General features: G+C 32.3%; 1 protein-coding gene across 5 annotated transcripts; it reads left to right on the top strand.

Annotated features, from left to right (window-relative positions):
* Window positions 1-148: 148 nt before the first annotated feature.
* Window positions 149-22,654, top strand: LOC143247129 (tyrosine decarboxylase-like). Of its 5 annotated transcripts, none has more exons than XM_076494683.1 (17): window positions 149-284; window positions 3,653-3,858; window positions 5,557-5,670; window positions 6,714-6,765; window positions 7,404-7,474; window positions 8,021-8,155; window positions 9,673-9,783; window positions 10,053-10,085; window positions 10,707-10,868; window positions 11,074-11,141; window positions 12,238-12,308; window positions 15,213-15,232; window positions 15,453-15,551; window positions 17,737-17,838; window positions 18,362-18,580; window positions 19,182-19,330; window positions 19,853-19,992. In XM_076494683.1, the coding sequence occupies exons 2-16, from the start codon at window positions 3,658-3,660 to the stop codon at window positions 19,302-19,304; spliced, it is 1,581 nt and encodes a 526-aa protein (XP_076350798.1). In that variant the 5' UTR covers window positions 149-284; window positions 3,653-3,657; the 3' UTR covers window positions 19,305-19,330; window positions 19,853-19,992. The 5 variants fall into 5 exon arrangements, with proteins under 5 accessions (XP_076350798.1, XP_076350800.1, XP_076350799.1 ...); XM_076494685.1 differs by having other exon boundaries at window positions 19,182-19,310; window positions 19,853-19,991; XM_076494684.1 differs by having other exon boundaries at window positions 19,182-19,317; window positions 19,853-19,991.
* Window positions 22,655-26,910: the final 4,256 nt, after the last annotated feature.

Here is a 26,910-nt window from a genome sequence, read left to right as displayed (position 1 = left end):
TAATATATGCAAAGAGGTATGCTTGAAAATATCGTCTTTTCTGCAGGTGTACCTAGAATCCTGTTTCGTTACTGATTTTCCGCTGTGCAGAACAAGACAGTGGTTAAGTCAACTCTGGACCAATCAGAGACGAGAACATGGGAATAACCCAGGTTATCATTAATTCTTTGGCTCAAATAGAAAATAAAAGAACGTAGCCTGACAATTATTGACGAAACTTGACTTTGTAGTACAGCAGCAGCTAAAGACACTTCTTGTCATCAAAGCAACGAAGGCAAAGACCGGTAAGTTTATTAGCATTTGTTTTTCAGTACATATTCTGTTGTTGGAACAGCCTAAAAGACAGAAAACTCGTTGTTCGAAGTATTACTCTGGCATTTCCTTTGTTCATACCTCAGCGAGTATTAATATGATTTTGTTCGGTGTATTCTTCACATTTGTATTATTAATCCGCCTTTCTGAAGGTTAAGTTTAATCAAATTAAGATTGTATGAAAATTTAAATGTTGGTTATGTTATGAGAGCAAACTGCTATTGTATCAGTCTAAAACACAATTAATTCTAACAGGGATTTTAAAACCCGATAAATTTAAATGAAACATAACGTGATGCATGTTTGACCCACATTCGATTTTAATGTCACCAAAAGTATAAAAATCTGTGAAAAACTATGGTAGATTGATTGCGATATTACAAAACAAAAACAGGAACTTCCATCATCAACTATTTCTCGTCTAATTCTATTATCCTTAAAACACAACGTATGCTTCAGCTCTGAAAACAATAATTACTACTTTTAGTACTGTGTTTTCATATAGCAAAGCCACATCGGGCTATATGCTGAGCTCACCGAGGGAAATCGAACCCCTGATTTTAGCGTTGTAAATACGTAGACTTGCCGCTGTACAAACGGGTGGCACTTTTAGTAAATAGCATGTTATAATTTGCACAGTAGCAACTATAACTTGTACATGTATCAAATATCGTTTTACTAATATAACAAAGATAAACCACCAGTAGTTCAGAAGTAAATCTGAGCGCCAAGCACACTAAAAGTTGAGTTTCGATACCAGCAGCGAGTAGCCATTACGTAGCGATGCACTGAACAACAAACAAAGGTATATTTTCTGTATCACAATATTCTGTATAATAAGATAACAAAACCCAAGTGGTCATTAATTTACGAATATTCAACTATGTTTTTAATAAGTAGTAAAAACGATAAAATACATGAAGGTGACTTGCGTTTATTTTTCTTGTATATTTTTAGTTTTTTATGATAAACTGCAGGTGGCAACTCTGAATAATTAAATAAAAAAACATACAAAACAGTGCGTTTTAATTTATTATAAAGAAATAAATATTTATGTATGTTCAATACGTTGTATCCTGTGATATTAACTTTTACCAGTATGAAATATATTAAAACAAACGGAATTAAGAAGTCAAAACTATTTCTTTTTGAAAACCACGTTGTTCACTTACATTTTGAAGATGTACATGAAACCAGGTAAAATAAAGTGAAAAACCAACAAAAACAAACTAGAGCGTGAAAGGTTTGAATACTGAACTCGAACCAGCGCAGTTGGCAAATGCTAAAAACCTGTGAGTGAAACCCAAAAAGAACAAAAATTTCCAACACCTTCAACATTAGAAATGGGTTAAACAAAGCATCTAACCATTTATAGTCAACAGCACTGAATAACAGACATGGAATTATGACTAGATCAGTATTATTCACAACAACTTTCCATATGTTAATTGTTTATCTAGTCATATACTTTGCACAAATCTCTGGCAGTATTCTCAAAATGTACCTGCAAGTAATATATGGAACAAGATCAATAAGTTCTTGCTTACAAGTTGAATTAATTCCATCTACTGACAATACCTTGATGAATTGTTTAAAGCAAGTTTCTCATGCAGCAAAGTTCTCTGGATTTGGCTTAAGGCAGATTTACTTATTTGCGTACACTGAGGGGACAGTGGTAAGTTTTCCTACTTACAACATTAAAATTCGGGGTTCAATTCTTCACGGTTGACACAGCAAATGGCTTTGCTCTAAAATAAACGAACACCATAAAAACATATTAAAGTTGAAGTGTAAAGAAAACCATTCACTATTTCAGTTTTGTAAATTCTATATTATTTATCTATTTCATTATTTGAGCAAAGCTCGAAATTTCTTTTCTTTATCGATTTGTTATCAGTGACTCAGGTGGCTCATGGTCTTAATGGAGACTTATTAATACTTTATTTTTTGTTGAGGCCCTCAAATATTATCAGCCCTTGAGCCCACACAGTCGTAAATCCGCCACTGTTTGTTATAAGTTATCTTTGTTTGTTTGCTTTTGTTTAATTTTGCGCAAAGCTACACAATATCTATCTGCGTTAGCCGTCCCTATTTTAACAGTGTAAAACTAGAGGGAAGGCCACTAGTTATCGCCAATCACCTGCAACTCTTGTGCTACTCTTTTACCAACGAATAACAACGAACCCACAGCTGAAAGGGCGAGCATGTTTGCTGTGACGGGAATTCGAACCCACTACCCTCAGATTGCGAGTCGAACGCACTATCAACCTGGCCTTTCCGGGCCTACAAGTTCTTAAATATTTTGCTAATCTGTATATTTGAGTCAACCGGCTCCAAGTGCTGGCATTTATTTATCTTTACCGAAATTTTTCTCACCTTCAATAAAATAGTTGAAATGTTACATAAGGGAATTAACCACATTGTTCATTGGTGCTGCTGTCACTATCGTAACAAGAACGTGTATATACACACATGTACATCACGAGCTCACGCCGTGTTGTATATTACAACCCATGTCTTTTCTTGGAAAGTTTTTTTTTTTTTGCCTCTGTGCCTTTTGACATCGAACTTTAAAACTTTTAAAATCATTTCAGTGTAATTGTTTAAGAAAAACAGACTATTGTCTAAATGTATATAAGGAATAAGAGAAGTAAATACACATGCAATTAAATTAGCTTACTAAAAATTTGTAATATAGTACCAACAAATCATATGTCTAACTTAATAATAAAATATTTCTAATTTGTTCATATATTATAATTTTTAAAGTAATAAGAGCCAATATAAGTGCAATTTTTGCAGGGCAATACTTTTAATATTTGTACCTTAATACAACAATTATTATTTCTTTATTCTTTCGTCTTCAGGCAGAGACTTTCGAAAAGTCATCCTCTACACATGTGTCTTCACAACAGAGAGTTGCCGTCCATTCTACAAAGTGTCATTCAACAATTATTTATATTTTCTATCATGGGTTTAATTAAAAAAAACACATAAAGACTTACTAAATAAAAGTGCAATGTTGGTATTAAAGCTGACAGTGGTAAAGTATTAGAATAGTAAGTACAGGGATAGGTAAGAAAACCAGGGAATTATATCGAGGTGAGGATAAGAAGAAATCCTCGAACATGAATGAGGCCACTGTGCAAGCCTTCAACTAAATTCTGAGCCAAGTGATTAGAACTATGTTCCGTATGTCGCAGTGCCCCCTGTGGCACTGTGTAATTAAAAAGATTTATGGTGTCTGTGAGCAAAGTGAAAAAAAAAGAAAAAAACATATGCATACTTGTTTAAGAAATACATAAGTTTAATTTATGTGATTTTTTTATGGTTCCACTAGTTGCTATGGACACTTCAGAATTTAGAAAGAGAGGTCGTGAAATGGTTGATTACATTGCAGACTACATTGAAGATTTGCCTTCGAGACGCGTCACACCCGACGTAGAACCTGGTTATCTTCGAGAACTTCTTCCTCATAGCGCCCCTTTTAAGGGAGAAAATTGGGAAAACATTATAAACGACGTTGATCGATGCATTATGCCTGGTGTAAGTGCAGTTATAAGCTCTTGTAGTGGGTTTTATGATCAAGTAATACTAATATTATTCTGTGTATTCTATCCTTAATAGGCGGGTATTTTCTGAAATATATCAATATTTTAAAATTTCATGCTTAGGAAAACTTAAATACTATATCTTATTAGATGTTAAGCCTTTTACTTTCCATGTATTTTAACTCCCCCGCTAATACAGCGGTAAGTCTACGGATTTACAACGCTAAAATCAGTGGGCTTTGCTGTAAGAAAAACACATACACTCCATGTATTTTATGTTCGTAATATTAATTTGGTGAAAGAGAGAAACACTTCAGTCGTCGCGGAAAGATTTTAGAATAAATAAATAACACATCTGTTATTTATTTAAGCTAAATATGGCTGGATTAAAACAGCGACATATACATCATTTAAATTAAGGACTTATTTGATATATTCTCTTCTCCTTGGAACAATGAAAAGACTTAAGCGTATTTTAGACTGTTCTTCAAAAGCAAGTTAAATATCGCTCAATATAGTTTATTTTAAAGATTTGTGTTTAACTCAGTGGTGTATTTAGGTAGGGGCTAGAGAGGGCTCAGCGCCAGGGCCCACTGTCTTAATGGAGCCCATTGATAATTTTATTCTATGTAAAATTACATGGGATGTAGGAAGAAAAAAATATAGTTCCTAGGCTCACACAACCTCAAATCCGCCACTGGTTTAATTTCATTATTAAAGTGACTTTTTAGGTAAAATGAAAAAAAAAAAATTTAAATGATAGATTTATGACCCTATTTCAAAAGCCTTTAAAGAACCAAGTGAAAATATTAAATGTTCACAATTAACGTCTTATTTTTCAAACATTGAATTTGGCGTGATATCATAAAACATTAAAATTTAGTCGAATTTGTTCCATGTTCTATTTCAATGATAAGGAAATTGAAGACTTCCAAAGGATACGAGAGTTTTATGATGTGTTTATATGAAACACTAAGTATATAATTAAGACACAATATAAGAAACACAAATTTGAAGTTTGTAGCAAACGAATTCTTTTAGTTTGAAATCAATCTTATTAAGTTACCATACTATTGCTTTAATTTTTACAGTTAGCTTTTGGTTGATATTAAATAATTAAGTTGTAAAAATACTTTTTGTACAAATTAATGGATGTCATTACACGTCAAAATTCCTTTGATGTTTCACATAATTTGTGATGCGTTTCGTTATGGAATCATTCCAATTTTTACTTCCGTTTCTGGCATTAGTTATAACTATGCATTTGTTTGATATAAGGGTAAATAAAAACAGTAATTTTATCAGACGTATTGGGTTAAACAGTACTATAATATACATGTGATAGAATCAAACCATAAAATAGCATAAATATCACGAAAGCATTTTTATCGTTGTCATTTGATTCCTCAGGCAACAGCTTGAGCTGCGTCGAAACACATTACTTTAGGAACTGTCGCTGAAATTTAATTGTTAAAATATCATATGCTGCTGTATTTTATTATAGTTGAATTGGGTTTTATGAGAAAAAGAAAAAGTCGACAAAAATTAAATAATAAGTAATACAACTTACATTTTTCCTCTGACCCGTTTTAAATTTCCAACTATTAACATAGCATTATTTCAAGTATTTCTTATTGTTCTAGAAGCTGTCTTGAGAACTATTAACTAACTTATTTGTAACAACTATCCAAAGGTTACACACTGGCAACATCCAAGGTTTCATGCATACTTTCCTGCGGGAAACTCCTATCCATCTATCCTAGCAGATATGTTATCTGATGCTATTGGATGCGTCGGATTTTCTTGGGTAAGAAATTATATATCACCTTATGAAATTATCCCAACAGTTTTGTTTACTTTAACACATAAAGAAAATGTGGAAACACAGAGCGTTTATACTTTATACGAACAATATTTACGTGATAGTTTGTGATATGTCGTTCAAGAAGCAAGTTATGGCGCAAGGGGTGATATACTTAATGACATATATGCGTTTTACGGTGAATTTTTGGCCATCTGACAAACAACGCTGTTACAGATTGTTTATGACCAAAGAAAAATATCGTAGCTGTGTTCGAGGAGAAATCAGCTGTCACTGTGTTCCATTGAAAAGTAAAAATCAAAGCATTTAAGATAGTAATAAAAACATAAAGCAGATCTGAATCAATACCCTTATAGACAAAGTGAATGTTATTGATGTCAGCTTCCGATCAGAACAAGTTACTTATTAAAAATACTTATAGCTAATTTAATATGCTTTTCTTATGTTTTTATTTACAAACATTTGATTGTATTGTTTCACCATTTAAGTGCCCTCGCTGTTAACAGTACAGCTTCAACACGTTTACCCTCGCTGTTAACAGTATAGCTTCAACAGATCTATATAGCTTTGATCTGTCAAAATATGAGTATGTAAACTCCTTATTTATTGGAAAATTTGTTTTAGACTGATGCCGGAGCCCGGCATACGGGCTTATTATAGTGTAAATTGCGGTGTTGGGCAACATTTCGTAATGGTGTTTATCGGATTGAATAAATCTGACAATAAAGGAATAATTTTAAAAGTCATTCGCACAAAAAGTGTTGGATCTTATGTGCAACACGTTTAGCCATCTTGAACGAGTATTCACTGTGATAATTACTATAGCTATTCTGTTTCCGAAATATATAAACTAGTATTAAATGATCAGCGTTGCTCTTTAACTATATATATAATTTTATACTTTTGGTGTTGGTTAAAATTGTATTCTTATATAAATATTTTTAAAGTAATTATAAAAATTTGTTTTAAATACTTATTTCAGACAAGCATTGTCTAGTCCACTAATAACAATGTTATTTCTTTTATAGGCGGCCAGTCCAGCATGCACAGAACTAGAAACAATTATACTGGATTGGTTAGGTAAGAAAGTTTACTTATGCAAAACGTATAATAATGATCCTCTAAAATTTACAAAAACTTCTTCAATACATTTTAAATTATTTGATACAATATTACTAGCAAACGTTTTTTGAACAAGTAAATTTTCACTGAAGACGTTAGGCCCGGCATGGCAAAGCGCGTAAGGCGTGCGACTCACAATCCGAGGGTCGCGGGTTCGCGCCCGCGTCGCGCTAAACATGCTCGCCCTCCCAGCCGTGGGGGTGTATAATGTGACGGTCAATCCCACTATTCGTTGGTAAAAGAGTAGCCCAAGAGTTGGCGGTGGGTGGTGATGACTAGCTGCCTTCCCACTGCTAAATTAGGGACGGCTAGCACAGATAGCCCTCGAGTAGCTTTGTGCGAAATTCCCAAACAAACAAACAACTGAAGACGTTTGCAAAGTGAGGCTAGCGCGCTCTTTCTAAAGTAATTCTAAACATCATCTTCGTAACAAACATACTTCTTATTTGATTAATATGATTGTTATTTGTATGAAGAATAATGATTATGAAAATAAATTACAGATCTACCTAAGTCTAAACAATTTTGTTTTTGTTTAAAATATAAAATACAAAATAATCCGTTAATTTTTCGGATATTTTATTTTTGTCATTTAGGAAAGATGATAGGCTTGCCCGAAAAGTTTCTCTGTCTTCCAGAACACAGCAATGGAGGAGGAGTAATACAGGTACAAAAGAAAGAAAAGAAAAGTGTTATGTTAATTTAAATAATTTATTTCAGAAAGTTTGTTTGTTTTTGTATTTCACACAAAGCTACACGAGAGATATCTCAGCTAGTGGGAAGACAGCTAGTTATCTCTACTCTTTTATCAACGAATAATGGGATTGACTGTAACATTATAACTCCCCACGGCTGAAAGGGCGAGCATGCTTAGTGGGACGGGGATTCAAATCCGCGACCCTCACATTCTGAGTCGAGTACTTAACTACCTGACCATGTCAGGCCGACAACAGAAAGATGTAGTTGTATCAAATTTAAGCAAAACTTGTTCTAATACAATTTTGGCTTTTTAATTTTCTCATAAAATAAAGCAGTGTGAATAATTACACCATTTTCGAAATTATCAGCCTTTAGTGTGATACATAACCACAAGTTTTTAAAAAAATACAAATTTCATTTAATTTTTTTATCTAAATATCTGCTAAGAAACTGAATATTTGTGATTTAATTATTATGATGGGATATTGACGTTTTTGTTTTTTTTCTAATGTAGGGGTCGGCCAGTGAATGTGTTTTAGTTTCTCTTCTCGCCGCTCGCCACACCACAATAAATAATTTGAAACAACAATACCCTCTAGCGGAAGAAGGTGTACTTCTTTCTAAGCTTGTGGCCTATTGTTCTAAAGAGGTATGTTTTTATGTTGTTTTTATTCCAAACCTATCATTTTCGTTTATGTTAATTTTAATTATATTTTACAGTTGGATTATTATGCAAATAAAATCAATATCTAAAAAACGTATATATAGAGACAGTAATAATGAGATAAAAAAGCTATTACACAAATTTAAGTTTTTACAACTTTTAAATACTAGATTATTTAAGAAGGTACTATGCGTAGTATCTTAAGACTTTTTTTGTAAAAGTGCTAAAATTAAATATAGGCTTAACAACATTTACACCCTTGTGCAAATTAATTGAAACAAATGGTCATTTTACAATATTTTCAGCATGGCGGCCGATGTATGCTCGCTGGACCCGCTGATTTCCTTTAATAGTTATTTTTCCATACAGACAGCGTCATTACCTGTGTTTTGCAGTACGGTCGATCTATTTTTGGGACATATGACGAAATTTTGAGGAATATTACGTCATTCGAAATTGCGTCAGAAGGGCAAGGAGACCAGTCAAAAAACAACTTCTTACCAACTTAATGAAAGAAATACGGTATCAATTGGGTCTGAAATACAAGAACTGGACGCAAGAACAATGGAGGAAGGTGTTATTCAGTGATGGGACTCATTTCTTCATACAGGGTGAAAGAAGTCTGCATGTTTGCAGATCTCCAGGTGAGAAACTTCGAAAATCTCACATCAATCAGTTCGTAAAACATCCGTTGAAGAAGATGTTTTGGGGCTTTTTCAGCTACTATGGCGTCGGAGGCTTACATATCGTAGAAGGTATGATGCGAGAACCACACTACATCGAAGTTTTGCAGAGAAGAGTCGTTCCAGAATTGAAAAAAAAGAGATTTCTAGATGGATCTGGCATTTTTCAGCAAGATCTGGTTCTGTGCCATACATCGAAACTTGTGAAGAATTTTATGACTAAAACACGAATAAAGGTGCTGGACTGGGCTGGAAACTCTCCTGACTTAAATCCTATTGAAAATCTTTGGGCGATTTGTAAAGAAAGATTTCGGGGAAAAGACTGTACTACGAAAGATAAGCTAATTGAGGCCATAAATGAGGTGTGGTACCGCGATCCAAAAATTAGTAAAGATCGCAGTCAACTCGTGGACTCGATGCCAAAGCGAATTAATGATCTTCTGAAAAATAAAGACGGTCATATCATGTATTAATTTGTGAGTAATTTTTGGATTCTCAGAAATAAAACGCAAAAAATTGAAAAAATCGTAATTTTCCGTCTTGTTTCAATTAATTTGCACACGGGTGTATTTCATTAATGAGGTTTTAGTCCTTTTCACGTTTAATTAAAATAATATACGTAACACAGCTTGTGACTAATCTCATCTCCGTAATTTTCCGTCTTGTTTCAATTAATTTGCACACGGGTGTATTTCATTAATGAGGTTTTAGTCCTTTTCACGTTTAATTAAAATAATATACGTAACACAGCTTGTGACTAATCTCATCTCTGTATTAGAAACATTTTCGTTTAATTTACAGATAATAATTCTTTTTCAGGGTCATTCTTGTGTTGAAAAAGCTGCGATGATTGGATTTGTAAAACTTCGTATTCTCGACGTTGATGAAAACTTCCACTTGCGTGGCGCCACCTTAGCTGAGGCCCTTCAGGTACATCCTATTTATTTATCTCTTACTTATTTGCACAAATAGATATAAAGTCAAAATTATGAATGATGCAATAATACATGATTTTTTAAATCTTACTTAAAATACTGCCTGCCCTTTTTTTTTAATTCGGTTATCTGTCTTGACTTAATAGTTTATATTCAGAATGTCGGTACTCTTACCAGCTTGGATTATTTTATTCTTATTTCAGTAGTAATAAAAACATATGAAGGAAAACGTCTCTTTTAACAATTTCTTCACTTTTTTTACAGGAAGATCGAGCTATAGGACTAGTACCTTTCTTCGTAAGTGTACAGTTGATGTTTTTGTTTGTTTATCTTGTTTTCGCTTATGTTTATTCACTTATTCTGTAACCAATGTACGCTACCTGTTGCAATATATATTTCAGTTATTTGTTTGTAGTGAAGCATAAAGCTACACAAAGGGATATCCGTGTTTGAACCCCGGTTTTTAGCATTGTAAGTCTACAGACATATCGCTGTGCGACTTATTTCACAGTGAAATAATTCTAAAATGGAGACTGGGTACTAAATCTTATATGATATTGATTGTTAAATTTAATGCACATAGAAGTAGATTAGTAATAGGAAAGTTCGTGGTAATACCATTCATTAAATGATTATATACAATGCATGAAATTGAAAATCATATTATAGGAAATAAATGGAAGAAATGGAAAAATATTTTTATTAGTCTTCTTTTGAGGAGTGTCTTCTATGTGCTGTTAATTATCTTCATTAATAATACTAAGCTATTTTTATAATGCTTGAAGTTTCTCTATTTCTTTAAGGAGGGTAACTGATGGTTATTTTCCATTGTTGTATTTATTATTAAAGCCATAGCTAGCTTTGTTGCTTAGAACATTTAAGCCATGAAATTTCCAGCATGAAACTTGTTATTTATAGGTGTCAGCAACTCTTGGATCCACCTCTTGCTGTTCGTTTGATCCAATACATGAGATTGGACCAATTTGTCAGAAGGAGGGTGTGTGGCTTCATGTTGATGCTGCCTATGCAGGAAGTGCATTTATTTGTCCCGAGTTCCAGCATTTGTTGAAAGGTATTGAGGTAAGCATTTCTTTGTTGAACTCAGCAAGGAAGTGAAATAAATATATAATTTTTGTAAATGCCTAGTTTCTGCAATAAGAGCTTTGTTGGTTGAAGGAATACAATATTCTAGGATACTTTTTAACAATTCCTAATTGAAAGGTTCTTTTAGTTGGTGTGTTTGACAATAATACATGGCTAAATACCAACATCTTTTTTTTTTCAGTATGCCAGTTCTTTCAACATGAATCCCAATAAATGGATGCTTGTTAATTTTGATTGTTCCACCTTGTGGTAAGTTACAGAACTTATTTAATGAAATTAGGAGATAACAGGACACACTTTAAATTTATTGTTTTCTTAAAGATTGGAATAGTGCATGCAACATTGTAATAAAAGCCTATTGAGTTAAACAAGAAAAACTATTTGATTCTAAACAACGCTTTTCTAACGAACCCAAAACCAACTTATTAAAAACCACATCCATGATTGTCTTTTCTTCATTTATTATATTAACCCATGAATCGCTGATTCGCCGTATGGGGTACGGTTCTCCTCTGGCAGTTGAATGAAACTGTATTGTAAACAGTTTAAAAGCTTCAAAAATTCCGCGCACATTTAGTGTGTTTTTTATAGAAAAGCGACATCACACTATCAGCTGTGTCCACCGAGGGGAATCAAACCCCTGATTTTAGTGTTGTAAATCCATAGATTTACTGTTGCCTGCACGTTTAGATCAGCGTCAATCAGTAGGTTAAGAGAAAATGTTTAACTTTAAAATTATCATTTCGAAAGTAACTATTAAATTTCTCTATCAAATATTATAACGCAGTGAAAAGAACTGAAAATGCTCATATAGAGTTACCTTTTCTGTCTGATATGTAATAACAAAGTTGTAATTAGATCGTAAATTATAAACAAACATCCCATATTTATGTTGTACTTGGTTAATTCTGGATCTTGGAAAATATTTTTTTAACTATTTAGTTTACGTAAATCCTTTAAAAGTTTTTATATCAAATATATTGTGTAAGATACCTTAGTGACTGAAATAGCTGTAACTGTTGTATTGATGTGGAAATATATTTTATATTGCTCTATATTCTATAGTTGTTCAGTAAGTCCCACTAGTTCGTAGAGCCCAAAATATTTTTAAAATTGTAATTCCAATCTGGTTTTAATTTTTGGCGATTAGTAACCATTTATTCGGAAGTTGAGTATTTTGGTAATAATTACAAAGTTGTATTTCAAATTAAATATTTTTAAGTGTTCGTAAATATAAAAATAATTGCATGTGTTGTATTTTACGAAATATTATTCAAGTATAGATACTTGAGATTTAATTTTTTCCTTTTTCTATAAATCTGTTAATTCACGTGTTCACTTTCAGGGTTAAAGACCGGTTTAAACTTACACAGGCATTTGTAGTTGATCCTTTGTATTTACGGCATAACTATTCTGGTGAGTTAGTCTTTAGGTTTAGTAACGGTACGCTATATTCCTTTTTCATTTACAGATTTTGAAGTGGTTGGTGGGTACAGCTAAAACTTATCATTATTTTATTAAACAAGACATCAAAATAAAAATGGCTGTACGATCAGTAATAATTTTATCTTAGAAGTAAATGATTTGAATCCAGTAGCAAAGCTGTATATATCATGTCTTGTCTTATTACTCGATTTAAATACTGAAACGTTATGAATTTTGCTTTTAGAGAATTTTTCAGTTTGTTGTTTAACTTTGCAAAAGCAAAACATGCAATACTATAGTATTATTACTATTATTATGGTATAGCAATGTATTATTTGAAGTTTCTGATATAATATTTTTTTTCAAAGTTTACGAGGTTTCCTAAATATAAGTAAACTCTTCATGTTGTGTCAAAATTTTAAACTTTGCCTTTTATGTTTCGAAGGTAAATAAGAAATGGAATATTGTAGATTTCAGCACGTATCAAAACTAATTAAATATACCTTTAGAACGGCTGGTATGGGTATTAACACTATTACTAATAAAAGCAGAGAACAACGTTTCCACCTTCTTAAGTGATCCTGTTCTCTGCGTTATTAGTAAAAGTGTTAATATTCATACCAGCCGTTCTGAGACACATTTTTGTTTCAAGTGAGTTTTTCGACATCAAGAAATATACCCTTAAAAAGTTACCTTAATGTAATTAAAAAAAAACAAAACGTGTTTCTACTGTGGAGATGTATTTATTTAATTTCAATATATATATTTTTAAATGAAGCTAAATAAGTAAACACAATCATCAGGAAGAACTGCGTTAGAAACAGCAAATCCCAACCTCTGATTAATTATATTATAACCATAGTTTTTAAGCCAAAAATAAAACATTAAAATTAAACAAAATACCTGCATTAAAAAATAAAAAGATCCTAGGGTACAAGCTACAACGTGAGATTATAAAATGATCCTAGGTTTTGGAGGTGACTGAGGAAGTAGGACCTACATTGCAGTGGGGATACACCGTCTATGAGTCTAAATCTCCAATTTGCTAGTTTCACATAAGAAATAGACAATTAGATTAGAAATTGGGAGAGCAAGATGTGGGTGCTGAAGCCCACAACGTCACACATCTATATCACCCTTCACTTCCTGAAGACAGTTGTGGGAAAGTGGCTTCTCCCCCAAGTTAAAATAAGAAAAAGATAAGGGTAAAAAGATAAAAATAAAAAATAAGGTACTACCATTTGGGGGTAAGTATCAGGTCATCCCTTAAGTAATGTGCGATTTTAGGTTCAGAGAAAGAGAAAGGATTTCAAACGCTTTGAATGTTTTTAATCAATAATGTATGTTTCATTATTATTAATTACTTCCTGCCAACGATTCACAACTTCTGAATGCCACTTATATAAAATTATTGGGGGCTGTAGGAAAAGAATGTAGAGAGGGTAGTTTTGATATCATGTGTTCCAAGCTCTTTTCCATCAAGATAGTTCTGCAAACTTCAGAATAGATGATAATCAGATGGGGCAAGGTCTAGAGAATAAGGAAGATATGGAAGTTTTTCCCAGTCTATCTCTTCAATCTTTGCAGATGTGGTCCTTGCTGTATGGGGCCGTGCATTATCCTGGTGTAACACAACACCTTTACGATTGATCAAAGCAGGCCTCATTTCTTTCAGTGCAACATTCAGGCACTCTAACTGTTGACAGTAGAAGTCTAATGTAATCGTTACATTGAGTGGCAACAACTCAAAGTAGGTCACACCAATAATATCCCACCAAACGCTTAACAAGACTTTCCTAGGGTGGAAATCCATTTTGGGCTGTACTCTAGCCACTTTACCTGCATTGAACCATTTTTCATCTCCAGTCACTAACCTGTCCAAAAAAGGTGAGTTACGTTCACGAGAGTTGCTCTAAGGTTGACTTCTGTCAAATCATGGGGGACCCATTTTCCAAGTTTTGACACCTTTTAAGGCTGTTGCAGATGACGGAAATTGGGTTGAATTAAGCTTCTGTTCAGGTTCTTCAACTGTTACAGCTCAGTCTTCATCAAGCGCAACTGGCAGCAAGTCATCATTAAACTCAACAGGACGACCTAAACGTGGCGCATCACTTAAGCTGTAATCACCTAATTTGAACTTCTGAAACTACTTTCGACATTGTCTTTTTTTGAGAGACTCCGCACCATAAACACCTTGAATGTTTCGTGTAGTTTCTGCTGCACTATTGCCTTTTTTAAACTCATAAAGCATTATATTCCTAATGTGCTCCTCAAACACATCCATCTTCATAAGGGTTTATTCGATTAATGATCTGAAAAAGTGGAGTTAGGTTAGTTTTTTTTTTGTCTGACCATTTTAATACACGTCCTACTACATATTTTATTCAGTAAAGCCTTCTACAATGGCAGAAATGATGATGCACTTTCTGTATTAAATTTTCGGACATTACGTATGGGATGACCTGATAAGATAACTTACCTCTTGATGTTAGCATTCCTGTCCCACGACATTGAACCATGTCAGTATACTAAGTTTACTGTGATTGTCGTGCTTTTATATGCGGCTTAAGGTGTGCATCCGCATAAGGTTGTGCCAAGTTCTTAAATGCCCTTATTTTTAACGCAAACAATATGCTTAATACTAAAATTTTCTATTAATGCTATCTGTTTTTCACGTATATAAGAATATTTTCTTACTTAACTTAATAGAAATGTTCTGATTCAAAACTTTTACTAAGAGAACTGATACCGAGTGAATTTTGAAACAGGATTCGTCTGTGCATGTAAAGTTTTAAACATAGAAAAGTAATATAGTTTCATGCAAATAATTATACGTTAAAATATTTAAAGTGCCATTAAAGTAACAGTAATATCAACATGTTTGTTTTATTTCAGGTAAATCCATCGACTACAGGGTAAGAGTCCAATATTTTCTATCTTGAGCAGTAAAACTGATTAATATATATATATATATATAGTGATGTTTTGTTGAAGATCATAAGTAATTCAATTTTAATTAAGTTCAATTAAGTGGTAGTTTTTTGTCTTTGTGTTTATCTTTAAATTTTCTGGAATCATATTGAAAACGTTTACAAAACATGGTGTAGTTAAACGTAGCATTTATATTTTCTATAGCACTGGGGAATTTCTTTAAGTAGACGTTTTCGTGCTTTGAAATTATGGTTTGTAATTCGAAACTATGGTATCGAAGGTCTACAAAATTACATTAGGGAGGTAAGTTTTTTTACTCGTAATTGCAGGAAAACTAATTTTTTCAACATACTATAAAAGTTTTTATCTTAACCATTTTGTAAGTAATGCTTTTTAAAATGATAAATTTTCGTTGAAAATATACGTTAAACTATATATCATTTGATTTACACCAGTTTATAAGTGGTACTGGTTGCAGAGAAACCTTCCTCTGATCAATAACCCTAGAGTAGTATACAAAACTGAAGGCCTGGTATGGTCAAGCGTGTTAAGGCGTGCGACTCGTAATCTGAGGGTCGCATACCCGTCGCGCCAAACGTGCTCGCCCTTTCAGCCGTGGGGGCGTTATTATGTGAGGGTCAATCCCACTATTCGTTGGTAAAAGAATAGCCCAAGAGTTGGTGGTGGGTGGTGACGACTAGCTGCCTTCTCTCTAGTCTGACACTGCTAAATTAGGGACGGCTAGCGCAGATATCCCTTGAGTAGCTTTGCGCGAAATTCAAAACTACAGTTTTTTGTTTTGTTTTTTACTATGTATTTTTCAGACTATATATAAGGTTGGAACTAGATAAACCAATTTGACTCGGACACGAGTATCAAACAGTGAACTGGAACACATGTTTTTATTTCCGAAAGTCTTACTTCTGACAATTAAATTGATAATTGCAATACCTTAAACAGTTTGTTTGCTAAAAAGTTAGAAAAATACACGAACATCAGTTATATTAATAACATATTCATGAAATACTTATATATAATACATACAGGCTCGCCCTTGTGAGCGAAAGAAGAGTTAAACAGCGTGTTTTGAGTTGCAGCACAAGAAACGCAGTTAACATTGGAAATATGTACTCATCAACTTTTCGTTATACGACAGTTGTGATTTTTGAATTTGTAATTGATCCAACAGTATTGTCATTAATAGAAGTTTAGGAACTCGTAATACTTATGCTTATGGTTAGCTACGTTTAGAATGTTCATATTTTGATAATACAATATTATACAATAAGTGTATATTAACAATTAAAAATATAGGCTTTAATAGATACCTTGCAAGTAGGTTCAAGTCTATCCAAAAAACAAAACAGGAGTTAATTAAGAAATGAATTGAGAAAAGAGACAGAGGTGTTTATTTTTTACATGTTAGTACAATCGATTTTATTGGTTAAATTTTTGTTTGTTTGTTTTCTTATAGCAAAGCCACGTCGGGCTATCTGCTGAGCCCACCGAGGGGAATCGAACCCCTGATTTTGCGTTGTAAATCCGAAGACATACCGCTGTAAAGCGGGGGGCAATATTGGTTAAATATAATAAATAAATGGTTAGGTGTATGTTGACCACAAATGGGAGAGAGCGACAATAAAACGTATCTATCATGAGGGCAAGCATTCGTCTCCTTCAAAAAATACAGAACTAACCGAAATTGTAGTTTAATAATAATAATAAACATTATTTTCTACAGTTTAATACTTATTTTAATACCTTCTGGACTTGACAAAAGAAGTAGAAAAATCAGCTGTAAACGTACAAAATATTTTGTTTTTCGGTATTAACCAAGACAATAAATAGAGTACTAAACTGACAATGTGTGTTATATGATGCTAACAAGTAGTTAGATTTTATAGGAGGTAATGTAAAATTTTATATTATAATGAATGAAATGTGAAAGTAGAGAAGAATATAAAAAAAGCAAGTTATTTTGAATCACCTTATATATAAGTAATAACTAGGCTATTTTGATGAAAATTCTGAAATAATTTATTGACATCAAATACATTTAAAATGGAATATTCAGTATCACTCGAATAATCAAGTCGATGTATTCCGCTGTTCTGAATTGTATGGTAGGTTTGTCGATAAAACGAAGAGCTATGGTCATGTTTAATGTGGCGTGTAATGAGCTCGGCTAAATGTTTACATTACACAAACACTCAAATGTAAGCACACGTTCTACGATGTTTTCTTTCGATAAATTGTATCGTTTCATTAATGTATTCCCCCATTTTGTAAATAAATATCCCGAAGTAAGAAAGGATGCTCAAACTCGGCCAGTTTTGATTGTATTTTGTAAATTAGGCGGAACGACGAGAAATGTTTTGATGGAGTTTAGGCGTTAATGTTTCAATAGCAATGGCTTGATTCTTCGGGTCACTTTAACAGTTTAACACAACTTTATGTTAAAATTGTTTCATTTCTTTCTATTCTTAAGCATGTACGACTAGCCAAAAAGTTTGAAAGACTAGTAGCAAAAGATGAGAGATACGAAGTGGTAAACAAAGTGCTCGTAGGCCTGGTTTGTTTCCGTTTAAAGGTGTGTTCCGATTTATTAGAACGTTAATTGAACGATAATTTAAGATAAAGTATTTATTTTAAACTAGGGAGAAAAAAAGAGAGATTTAGAATAATTCTTTTAATCCACAAAAATTGTATTCTATATTTCTTTCTTCAAACATTTTCAGGACAAGGGGCAAGTAGTTACCATTTCAAGTGATCACTTTGTTATATTCCCTTGCATATTTTTCTAGTATAATATATAGCTGTTAAGAATAGTTACATATCTGACTTATGTATCAACTGTGAATTATATTATTGTAAAATCTGTAAGTCTAACCACTCTGCACCTTCTTCCTACACCACGGTTAAGTTAGGATGTTTTTATCAAATAATTTATGCGATTAATAACCTGACGTCTACTAATATCGCACTGCAATTTCTGAAATAGCTAATTTAACTAGTTTTGTTTCAGAAGAATTGTTTGCAGTAATTCGATCAGGTATTGAGGCATGTATGTATTTTTGGAGAAGTTTCGCATTAAAAACGTGTTTAATTTTTAGGGATCCAACAGCCTCAATCAAAAACTGTTGTCCGCCGTTAACGCTTCTGGAAAGCTTCATATGGTACCAGCATCTTTGAATAGCTGTTATGTAATCAGATTTTGCGTCTGCGCACAACACGCAAAAGAAGAAGATATTATTTATACATGGAAGGTTATAAAACAGTTCGGTGAAAATTTACTTGAAAATATGAAATTGGAAAACGAAGACATAAAGAAAGTAAGGATAAACTGCTTTTGTTTATAAGTTTTGATGGGTAGTTACAGAGAGTAACACAATAGTTTCTACACACTTAAATCTCTTATCTGGATAAAATTATATTTGCATTTAATATTTAGTTTTTCATTAGTCTGTGTGCCATCCCTGTGTCTAATGTACCAGAAACAGATAAAGATTTATAAAAGCTATTAACATATTGATCAACAACAAGTAACTTTTGGACCACCTTGTAGATAAGAAAGGCAATGATTATCTCGAGTGTTGGCAACAGATATTTTTGTTTTCTTCCAAATTAAAATTGGGGTTTTATAAGACAATTAAACTACCTCTTTTACACTCTGCTTGTTTTCGTTATGATAATATTCTGAGCATTCATTTGAGAATACCTTTTTTTCCCCTTTATTTAATTACGCTTTACCTGCCGTTTTATAAGATTTTTTACGCTTTTTATTTCTTTCGATTTATACAATTGCTTGAGAATTTTAGGCCTCTAGGGTTATAAAAAACACACCTATTTTAAAACATTCAAAAATAAATCAATTAACTTTTCTTTTAATTTCGATAGCTATAGCTTTGGTTAACTTATGATTTACTAATTTAGCAGGAACTTTGGCCGCGAAAGGTCAACTCAAAACCTACGAAGTTTTCCGAGACATTAGATACCAATCTCACTTTGATTCATCTCAAACACCACATCTTGAAGCGTACGCGGAGTGAAGGATAATAGAATGTAACTGGTATCAGTGGCCTGTAATGCTCAAAATAGCATTTTCCTTATATTAATTTAATACATGCAATTTTGATCAACTTTACGACTAACAACTGTAAAGACTAACAAAGTATTTAGATTTTTACCTTGAAAATAAATTCTGGCTTAAAGTTTAAAGAACTGACAATCATATGTTAAACGTCCTCCTGATGGCCATTACTTTAATGATACATATTGGTATTTGTAAAAATTTAATGTTTTAATATTTATATGATACGTAACTTAGTTGTTTTTATATCAGGCTAAAATATATTTCGTCTTGAGGTATAACGAAATCAAACATATCTGAAGAATCATTTACAATAGAAATTACATTAAAAATATAATATCCATAGAATTGAATCAAATATATCATCTGGCATTACTTAATTTCAAATAATGTTTTTTCATTTTTTATGTTTCAATTTTATCATTCTAATTTTAGGAAAGGTTTGATGAGGAATTATGTTGCTAAAATTCAATTAATGATTTCACTAAATCCATACATTTGTGTGTATTCATAGGAAGCATTAGAAGAGAATCCACAGGACGAGGAAATTGAAAACACTGATGAATTATTTGTTTTGGATCGCAAGAAATGTCTAAGTTTGAGATACAAACAGAGCTTCTTTGTGAGAATGGTGTCCGACTCCAAGCTTTTACAATCCTAAAACCATTAAAGCATTTTCTTCTACCACCTCTGTTAAACAAACCAGTAATTCATTTGATGAAAGTTCTGGAATTATTAGTCCTGTATAGGCTATCAGTAGTTAGAGTATAAACGAATAATCTCTTTTTGTAGGCTCTCAACATAAGTAGTACAGAAAATTAAGCTGAACCTGTGACATTCTCATTGTTGATTTTGTTCTTTTACCTTGTTTTTTTCTGTAAATATTTTAAGAGTAGCTGTATTTCACATTTGGAAATGGTATGGTAAAATTAAATAATAAATTTTAAGTAATACATGTTGGGCAATACCTGAAACTTCATGTAATCAAAAACCAATATAATATTGTTAAATGTTTTAATTTATTTATAAATATTTATATTTTATATATCTTGAAACCGAAAATGTGTTCCAAATTTTTATCAAATTTGGATATATCTATGGTTTCCTTTTTTTCTAGTGATTAACATTTTTTATTGTAAAAACCAGAGAATGAACTCCATTAATGCCCTCTAATTAATATTTATTTGACCTAAAACAGTTTTTGTCACAAAACACATTTGAAACGTTCTTTTTCTTTCTTGTAGTTCAGTACAAGTGTTTGTTGTGAGAATCAATTACAGTAAAAAACAGTGTAGTTCTCAAGAGTGTTTCGTTGATTTGAATTTTGCACAAAGCTACACGAGGGCCACCTGTGCTAGTCGTCTCTAATTTAGCAGTGAAAAACTAGAGGGAATGCACCTAGTTATCACCATCTTCTTAATAGTATATATCTTTTTCATTAAATGAAATCTAATTGTTCTGTTGAACTTTGAACCATTACAATTTGTAAATCACTCGAGTAATGTGCAACTAACATTACACCATCAAATTACCTTGCCTATAAGTTAGAACAAGCTGTTCATATTCGTACCTCCTGAAACATTATTATTGTACATTTCACCTAATCTAACATATAAAGTCCCTATATTTACATACAAGTTTATTTTATAGCAATAAATAAAGAATAAACGTTAAAAATAAAAAATCACCTTTTCTGTAAGTACATTTTTGCATATTTTGTAGGTGATAATCTCATGGCACAATGTTTAGGATTCCATTCAACTTCTCAAAATATGGAAACTGAACTGTTCAGTGATAAGGGTCTGTCTTTTGCATGTTAAATATTATCTATGTCAGTGATATTTTATGTTAAATAGTTTTATGTTTTATACGCATTTCAGTGTTAATGTTTCATTGCCTTTTGTAATTTTGTGTTGATATATATATTTTACTGTTATAACTTTTATGTTTCACTGCTTTCTGTTATTGGCTTCAACTAAAGAAACTGGCTGTTAATTTTATTGATCATTGAACTATTTGAATCTTTTTTTTTTTACATGTGCAGTTAGGTTGTAGTTTTACTGTCTTTGAAATAACTTAACAACACTGTAAAGGTTAACAATGTTGGGAGGATAAAATAGTTGTAAGAAGCAAGGTGAAAACCATTGTAACAACAAATATTTAAAACTTCATGAGTTCTTTACTTAAATTCATTTTAAGATTATTAAATAGCAATATGCATGGTTTTCTGTTTTTTTCAACCAGTACCACATAAGGACTATATTAACATAAGTAGACAAGACTTGTGTAGTATAGTTCACATTCAGATCCTGTTTAAAAATGCAACCTCTTAATTTGATCATTTTGTTTTTTATATAATATTTAGTCTTTATTATGATTTCAAACAGCATTACATAACTTTGGGAGGATAAGATGGCTCAAAGGGGTAAGTTTGAGAAGCATTCTAAATATTACTTTCATTTTTGTGTTGTGTAAAATTAAACTAAATATTCTACCATGTGTGGTGCCTTTTTGTTTTCTAACACAATCAGTGAACTAAACTACATGAAATGCATTATCTTTATTAGCACTAAGTTGTGTATTATTAGACTATTGTGCAAGTGGAATACCACTGGCAACTTTTAATATAAAACTTTAATACACATAAACAGTTTTTTCATAATTTTAAGATAAACATACAAATATAAAAAACAATTAATGCAGCAAAGATCAACGAACTACCTTTAATTGTGAAAATGTAAACTTTTGACATTTTACCTTGTCTCCTAGAAGCATCTACAGTACATGTTTATTCTGATATTATGTTAAAATCTTACTTTTTTTTTTTTGTAATTATCCCCGTGTATATTACTTTTATCTATGATACTGGGTATCTTTCTCAGACAATACTTGCATGATAAAGTATTGAAATCTGTACTACTAAACATTTGGAGGCAGGTATTGTTCATTACTAAGTTGTTTAATCTTTAAAACTTGAATTTAAAATTGCATTTCAAGCTTTGCATATATCAAACATGTATATCCAAACAAATAACTGTTATAAGATCATTAAAATGTCTATGGGAAATGTTCAAACTGATTAAATTGTGTACCTCTGTTTTGGAATGAATGTACAGTAGTTTAAGATGAAACATTTTTGTTCATTTAAATTTGAGTTTTCTACATTTTGAAAATGTTTAAAATATTTAATGCAAAATCATTTCAAGAATTAAATCAAATATTTAATAATATTGCAGCTCCAATACCAGTTTGATTAACATATTGTAGTATATACATTTCTTGTTATTATTAATAAATGACAGGATGATTAGTTCATACTACATGCTTACTTGGTAATTCTGTGAAATTAGCTATATTGCAAAATTAATCTTTCATTGACTTTGAAATAACTTATTACCATATGAATACAGATGTACTATTTGTCATCTCAATGGAACTATCAATAAGATAAAATTGCTCTGAACCTTAGTGAAAATAAGCAACAAGAAGATGATCTTTGGCAATTATCAAACTGAACAGAATTTCATGCATAAGAATATAGTTGAGGTTTACATAATACAATATAAGTTACAGACAACACATTTCATTCTCTGGACTAAGAGAAACTTATTCTGCCAGTAAAACGTAATATATAGTAGTGGACGAGACAGGATATATATCGTATTTCATGAACGACAAATTTTACAGTGTGAATTAAATTATATTCTAGAATAATTTCACACCTTCAAACGTAATGACATTTATTTGTATGATTTAACTATTATGGACTTATATATGAACAGTTGGAGTAGTATGTCACTAAAGCTCAAATCTGATCCACAACATGATGATTTAGTGTGTGTTGTCATTGTAGTAAAGCTCTTTGAATCCAGAGAGACGGATTTTAATCCGTGAAGTACCACAAAGTACCTACTTTAAGCTGGGGAGAGTTATGAAAATGACTGTCAATCTTGTACATGGATAGTGGGTGTTAAGATGGTGCTGATTGATTGCCTTTCTTCTGGCCAGTGGTTTAAAATTAGGGATGACAGCATATAGCATATCAATTACATTTGATAATTGTAATTAACTTAAATACAGTATTACAATAATGGTTGATGTACTAATTGTTTAACTAATGCATAAAAAAACAGATGAATTAAAACAACACCCTGTTTAAGTCACTATACACATGTTTTAGTATAAAGTCCTCTGAAGAAATCTAAACACCTGTGCATATCTACAAAAAATCAATTACCTTTTACATTTCAAAAATCATTAAAACGTAAATAAATGTAGTTTTGCTCTTAACTTCAACTAAATTTTCATTCAATCCATATAAAGCTTGAGATATTTTACGTTGCAAAATTTGTTCCAAATGATAAAAAAAAATCATACAGAAATACCATGTTAGTGTTGTAACATAGTTCTTTTGGTGTCAAGTTTTAAATTACAGCTGAAATAATTCAAAGTACCATCCACATAAAGTATAACAAACGAGTTTATGTTCACCTCTAACTTTTCTTAAAACTAGACAACATTTAATGTTATAAGTCTGCTGTAGGCCTACACTACAAATCACATTAGCTAAACTCAACTTTTTTTTTTTTTAAGGTAACTGTGTTACCTAGTAGTAACGTCCAGACAGACTTACCCTCTATTTTGAAAATCAATCTTTCTTGATAACAATTTCATATTTCCAGTATACATCTAAATATCATAAAAACCTTAAGTCATAGCCTTAAGTTAAGACTTCTTGAATATTTGAGATTGTTAAGCCTTCCAGTCTTAATGTTATAATTAAAATCCAAAGTTACCTTTAGCTAACAAATACAATGTTAAGAGTATACAGCTTACACCAACATTGTGTCAACCCATTAACTATATTACTACTGTTAATACAAGATAAATAAAAAATTAGGAATTTAAAAAACCTGCAAGTATGAGTTGTAGAACAGTAAGAAAACAAGTCTGAAGATACTGTAGATACACTGCTTGCCAAAATCTTAAGGCCAATGAGCATAAAGAAAAAAATATGCATTTTGCATTGTTAGACTCTACCACTTGTTGGAGTAGAGCTTGGAAAGATGAAAATAAAAATAAAAAACTTTCTTAGCATTTAATAGGGAAAATGTGAACACTGAAATTAGCCTAAACACTAGTTGGTCAAAAGTTTAAGACCATATTGAAACGAAGCGTTAATTGGTAAACACGTAAAGAAATTTAGTCACTTGTGTTCGAGCATAAGCGTTGTCAACATCTCCCACTGACATTTCCTGTGTTACATTGGGTAAAAACATGGCAAAGGCTAAAATGTTGACAGAGTTTGAACATGGCAGAATTGTCGAGCTGCAAAAGAAAGGTCTCTCTCAACATGCCATTGCTGGTGAGATTGGGCGTAGTAAAACTGCTGTTGCAAATTTCTTAAAAGACCTTGAGGGATACGGAACGAGAATTTCGAGTGGTCGACCCAAGAAAATTTCACCAGCATTGAGTAGGAGGATTTGACGGGTTGTCCAGCAAGACACCAGCTGATCATTGAACCAGATTAAGGCCCTTACATATGCAGAATGCAGCTCAAGGACAATAAGAAGGCATATACAAGAGAAAGGCTTTATAAACCGTAAATGTCTTCAAAGGCCACGCCTCCTTCCACACCATGAAACAGCTCAATTAAACTTTGCTGAGAAGCACCAAACATGGGATGTAGAAAAGTGGAAGAAGGTTTTGTTCTCTGATGAGAAAAAAATTAACCTGGATGGTCCAGATGGCTTCCAACATTACTGGCACGATAAGGATATCCCACCGGAGACATTTTGTACACGACACAGTGGAGGAGGTTCCATCACGATCTGGGGTGCTTTCTTCTTCCATAGAACAATGGAACTTCAGGTTATACAGGGGTATCAAACAGCAGCTGGCTACATTGGCATGTTGGATAGAGCATCCTTATTGACTGAAGGCCTTAGCTTGTGTGGAAATGACTGGATCTTTCAGCAGGACAATGCTGCCATCCACAATGCCTGCAGGACAAAGGACTTTTTCATGGCGAATAACCTGATTCTTTTGGACCACCCAGCGTATTCGCCCAAACTGAACCCCATTGAAAATGTTTGGGGTGTATGGCAAGGGAAGTTTATAGAAATGGATGTCAGTTCCAAACAGTGCATGATCTTCGTGAAGCCATCTTCACCACTTGGAATAACATTCCAGCCAGCCTTCTGCAAATGCTTATATCAACCATGCCAAAGCAAATGTTTGAAGTTATTCGTAATGATAGTCGTGCAACTCACTACTAAGACCTCTTGTTGGGCATTTCCTACCCTGTTTACGACTTCTTTTTGGTATGGTCTTAAACTTTTGACCATCTAGTATTTAGGCTAATTTCATAGTGTTCACATTTTCCCTATTAAATGCTAAAAATTGTTTTATTTTTCCTTTCCTTATTTTCGTCTTTTGAAGCTCTACGCAAATAAGTGGTTGAGTCTAACAATGCAAAATGCATATTTTTTCTTTATGCTCATTGGCCTTAAGATTTTGGCCAGCAGTGTATTATCTACTTAAACAACAAACCCACATTTTGGTTCCATGTTGTTACCTAGAGTTATATATGCTATAGTCAAAATAGGGATTTGTAGTCTAAGTATTGACTGTTTACTGTATCTCCAGACTTATTTCCTTACTTTTTCATGATGCCCATTTGCAGGTTTTAAAATTCCCAGTGTTTTATTGATCTTTTATTTTTTGTGTTCAACTATGGACAAAGGATTACTTGATATGGTAGATTACCTGATATATACTGAATAAGTAATACACATAGCTTATAGCTAGCTAATTCTGTTCATCATTATGTACTGTAGCTGTTCTCCATTTATCACACTAAATAGATGTTTAAAATGATAAGCTACAACTGGAGATTTGTTTGAAAATATAGTGAGAATTTATAGTTTCTGTGTAACCATATTCTCTCCCCCTCTGTATATATATATAATGCATAGCAATGGGTAAATATATGCCTAGACTAAGAGTCAACCCACAATAAGCACGAGCAAAATTTTACCGGTGGAAAAGCAACCTTATTAGATAAAGCATATTCATCTAATACATCATTTCTAAATACACCTTTGTCCGGTTTTAACATCTGCGGGTGGGCAGGATTCTTTAGAATACGTGTCTGAATTGTTGGAGATAAATTTCAACAGTAAATACACAGTCAACTTGATTTAAAATAAAGTATTAACACAAGTCAAATATATATCTACAGATGTACATTATACAGTTTGTTATCAGAGTTCCATACAGAGTTTTAAGTAATTGTCTTGTTTTTTCATCAAAAATCTACACAGTTTTTGCTCACACATTTTAGAATACAGTTGACAAGTCGAATTATTCTGCTCTATTGTTAAAATACAATCAATGATAATTTCACACGTTGGTTACCACAGCTGTAAAAACATGCAATTTTACAGCTAAACTTACAAACACACATTAGATTTATTTGACTATATTTCCCATTAACTTTGTCTTACTTACTTGAACTATCTTTTGTACGTGTGTAGTTATAGCCTGACCAAGAATGAAACTTTATGCACA

The sequence above is a fragment of the Tachypleus tridentatus genome, chromosome 3 (assembly GCF_004210375.1).
Source record: "Tachypleus tridentatus isolate NWPU-2018 chromosome 3, ASM421037v1, whole genome shotgun sequence".
Classification (NCBI taxonomy): Eukaryota; Metazoa; Arthropoda; class Merostomata; order Xiphosura; family Limulidae; genus Tachypleus; species Tachypleus tridentatus.
Note: the sequence above shows the minus strand (reverse complement) of the source record. Positions and strands in the feature narration are given on the sequence as shown.

Excerpts from the sequence above, each read along its gene's own strand:
- LOC143247129 (XM_076494682.1), top strand. The coding sequence starts at position 3,658 with ATGGACACTTCAGAATTTAGAAAGAGAGGTCGTGAAATGGTTGATTAC. Across the intron at positions 9,784-10,052 it reads CCTTAGCTGAGGCCCTTCAG|GAAGATCGAGCTATAGGACT; the intron begins GTACATCCTATT and ends CTTTTTTTACAG. Across the intron at positions 15,552-17,736 it reads TACAAAATTACATTAGGGAG|CATGTACGACTAGCCAAAAA; the intron begins GTAAGTTTTTTT and ends TCTATTCTTAAG.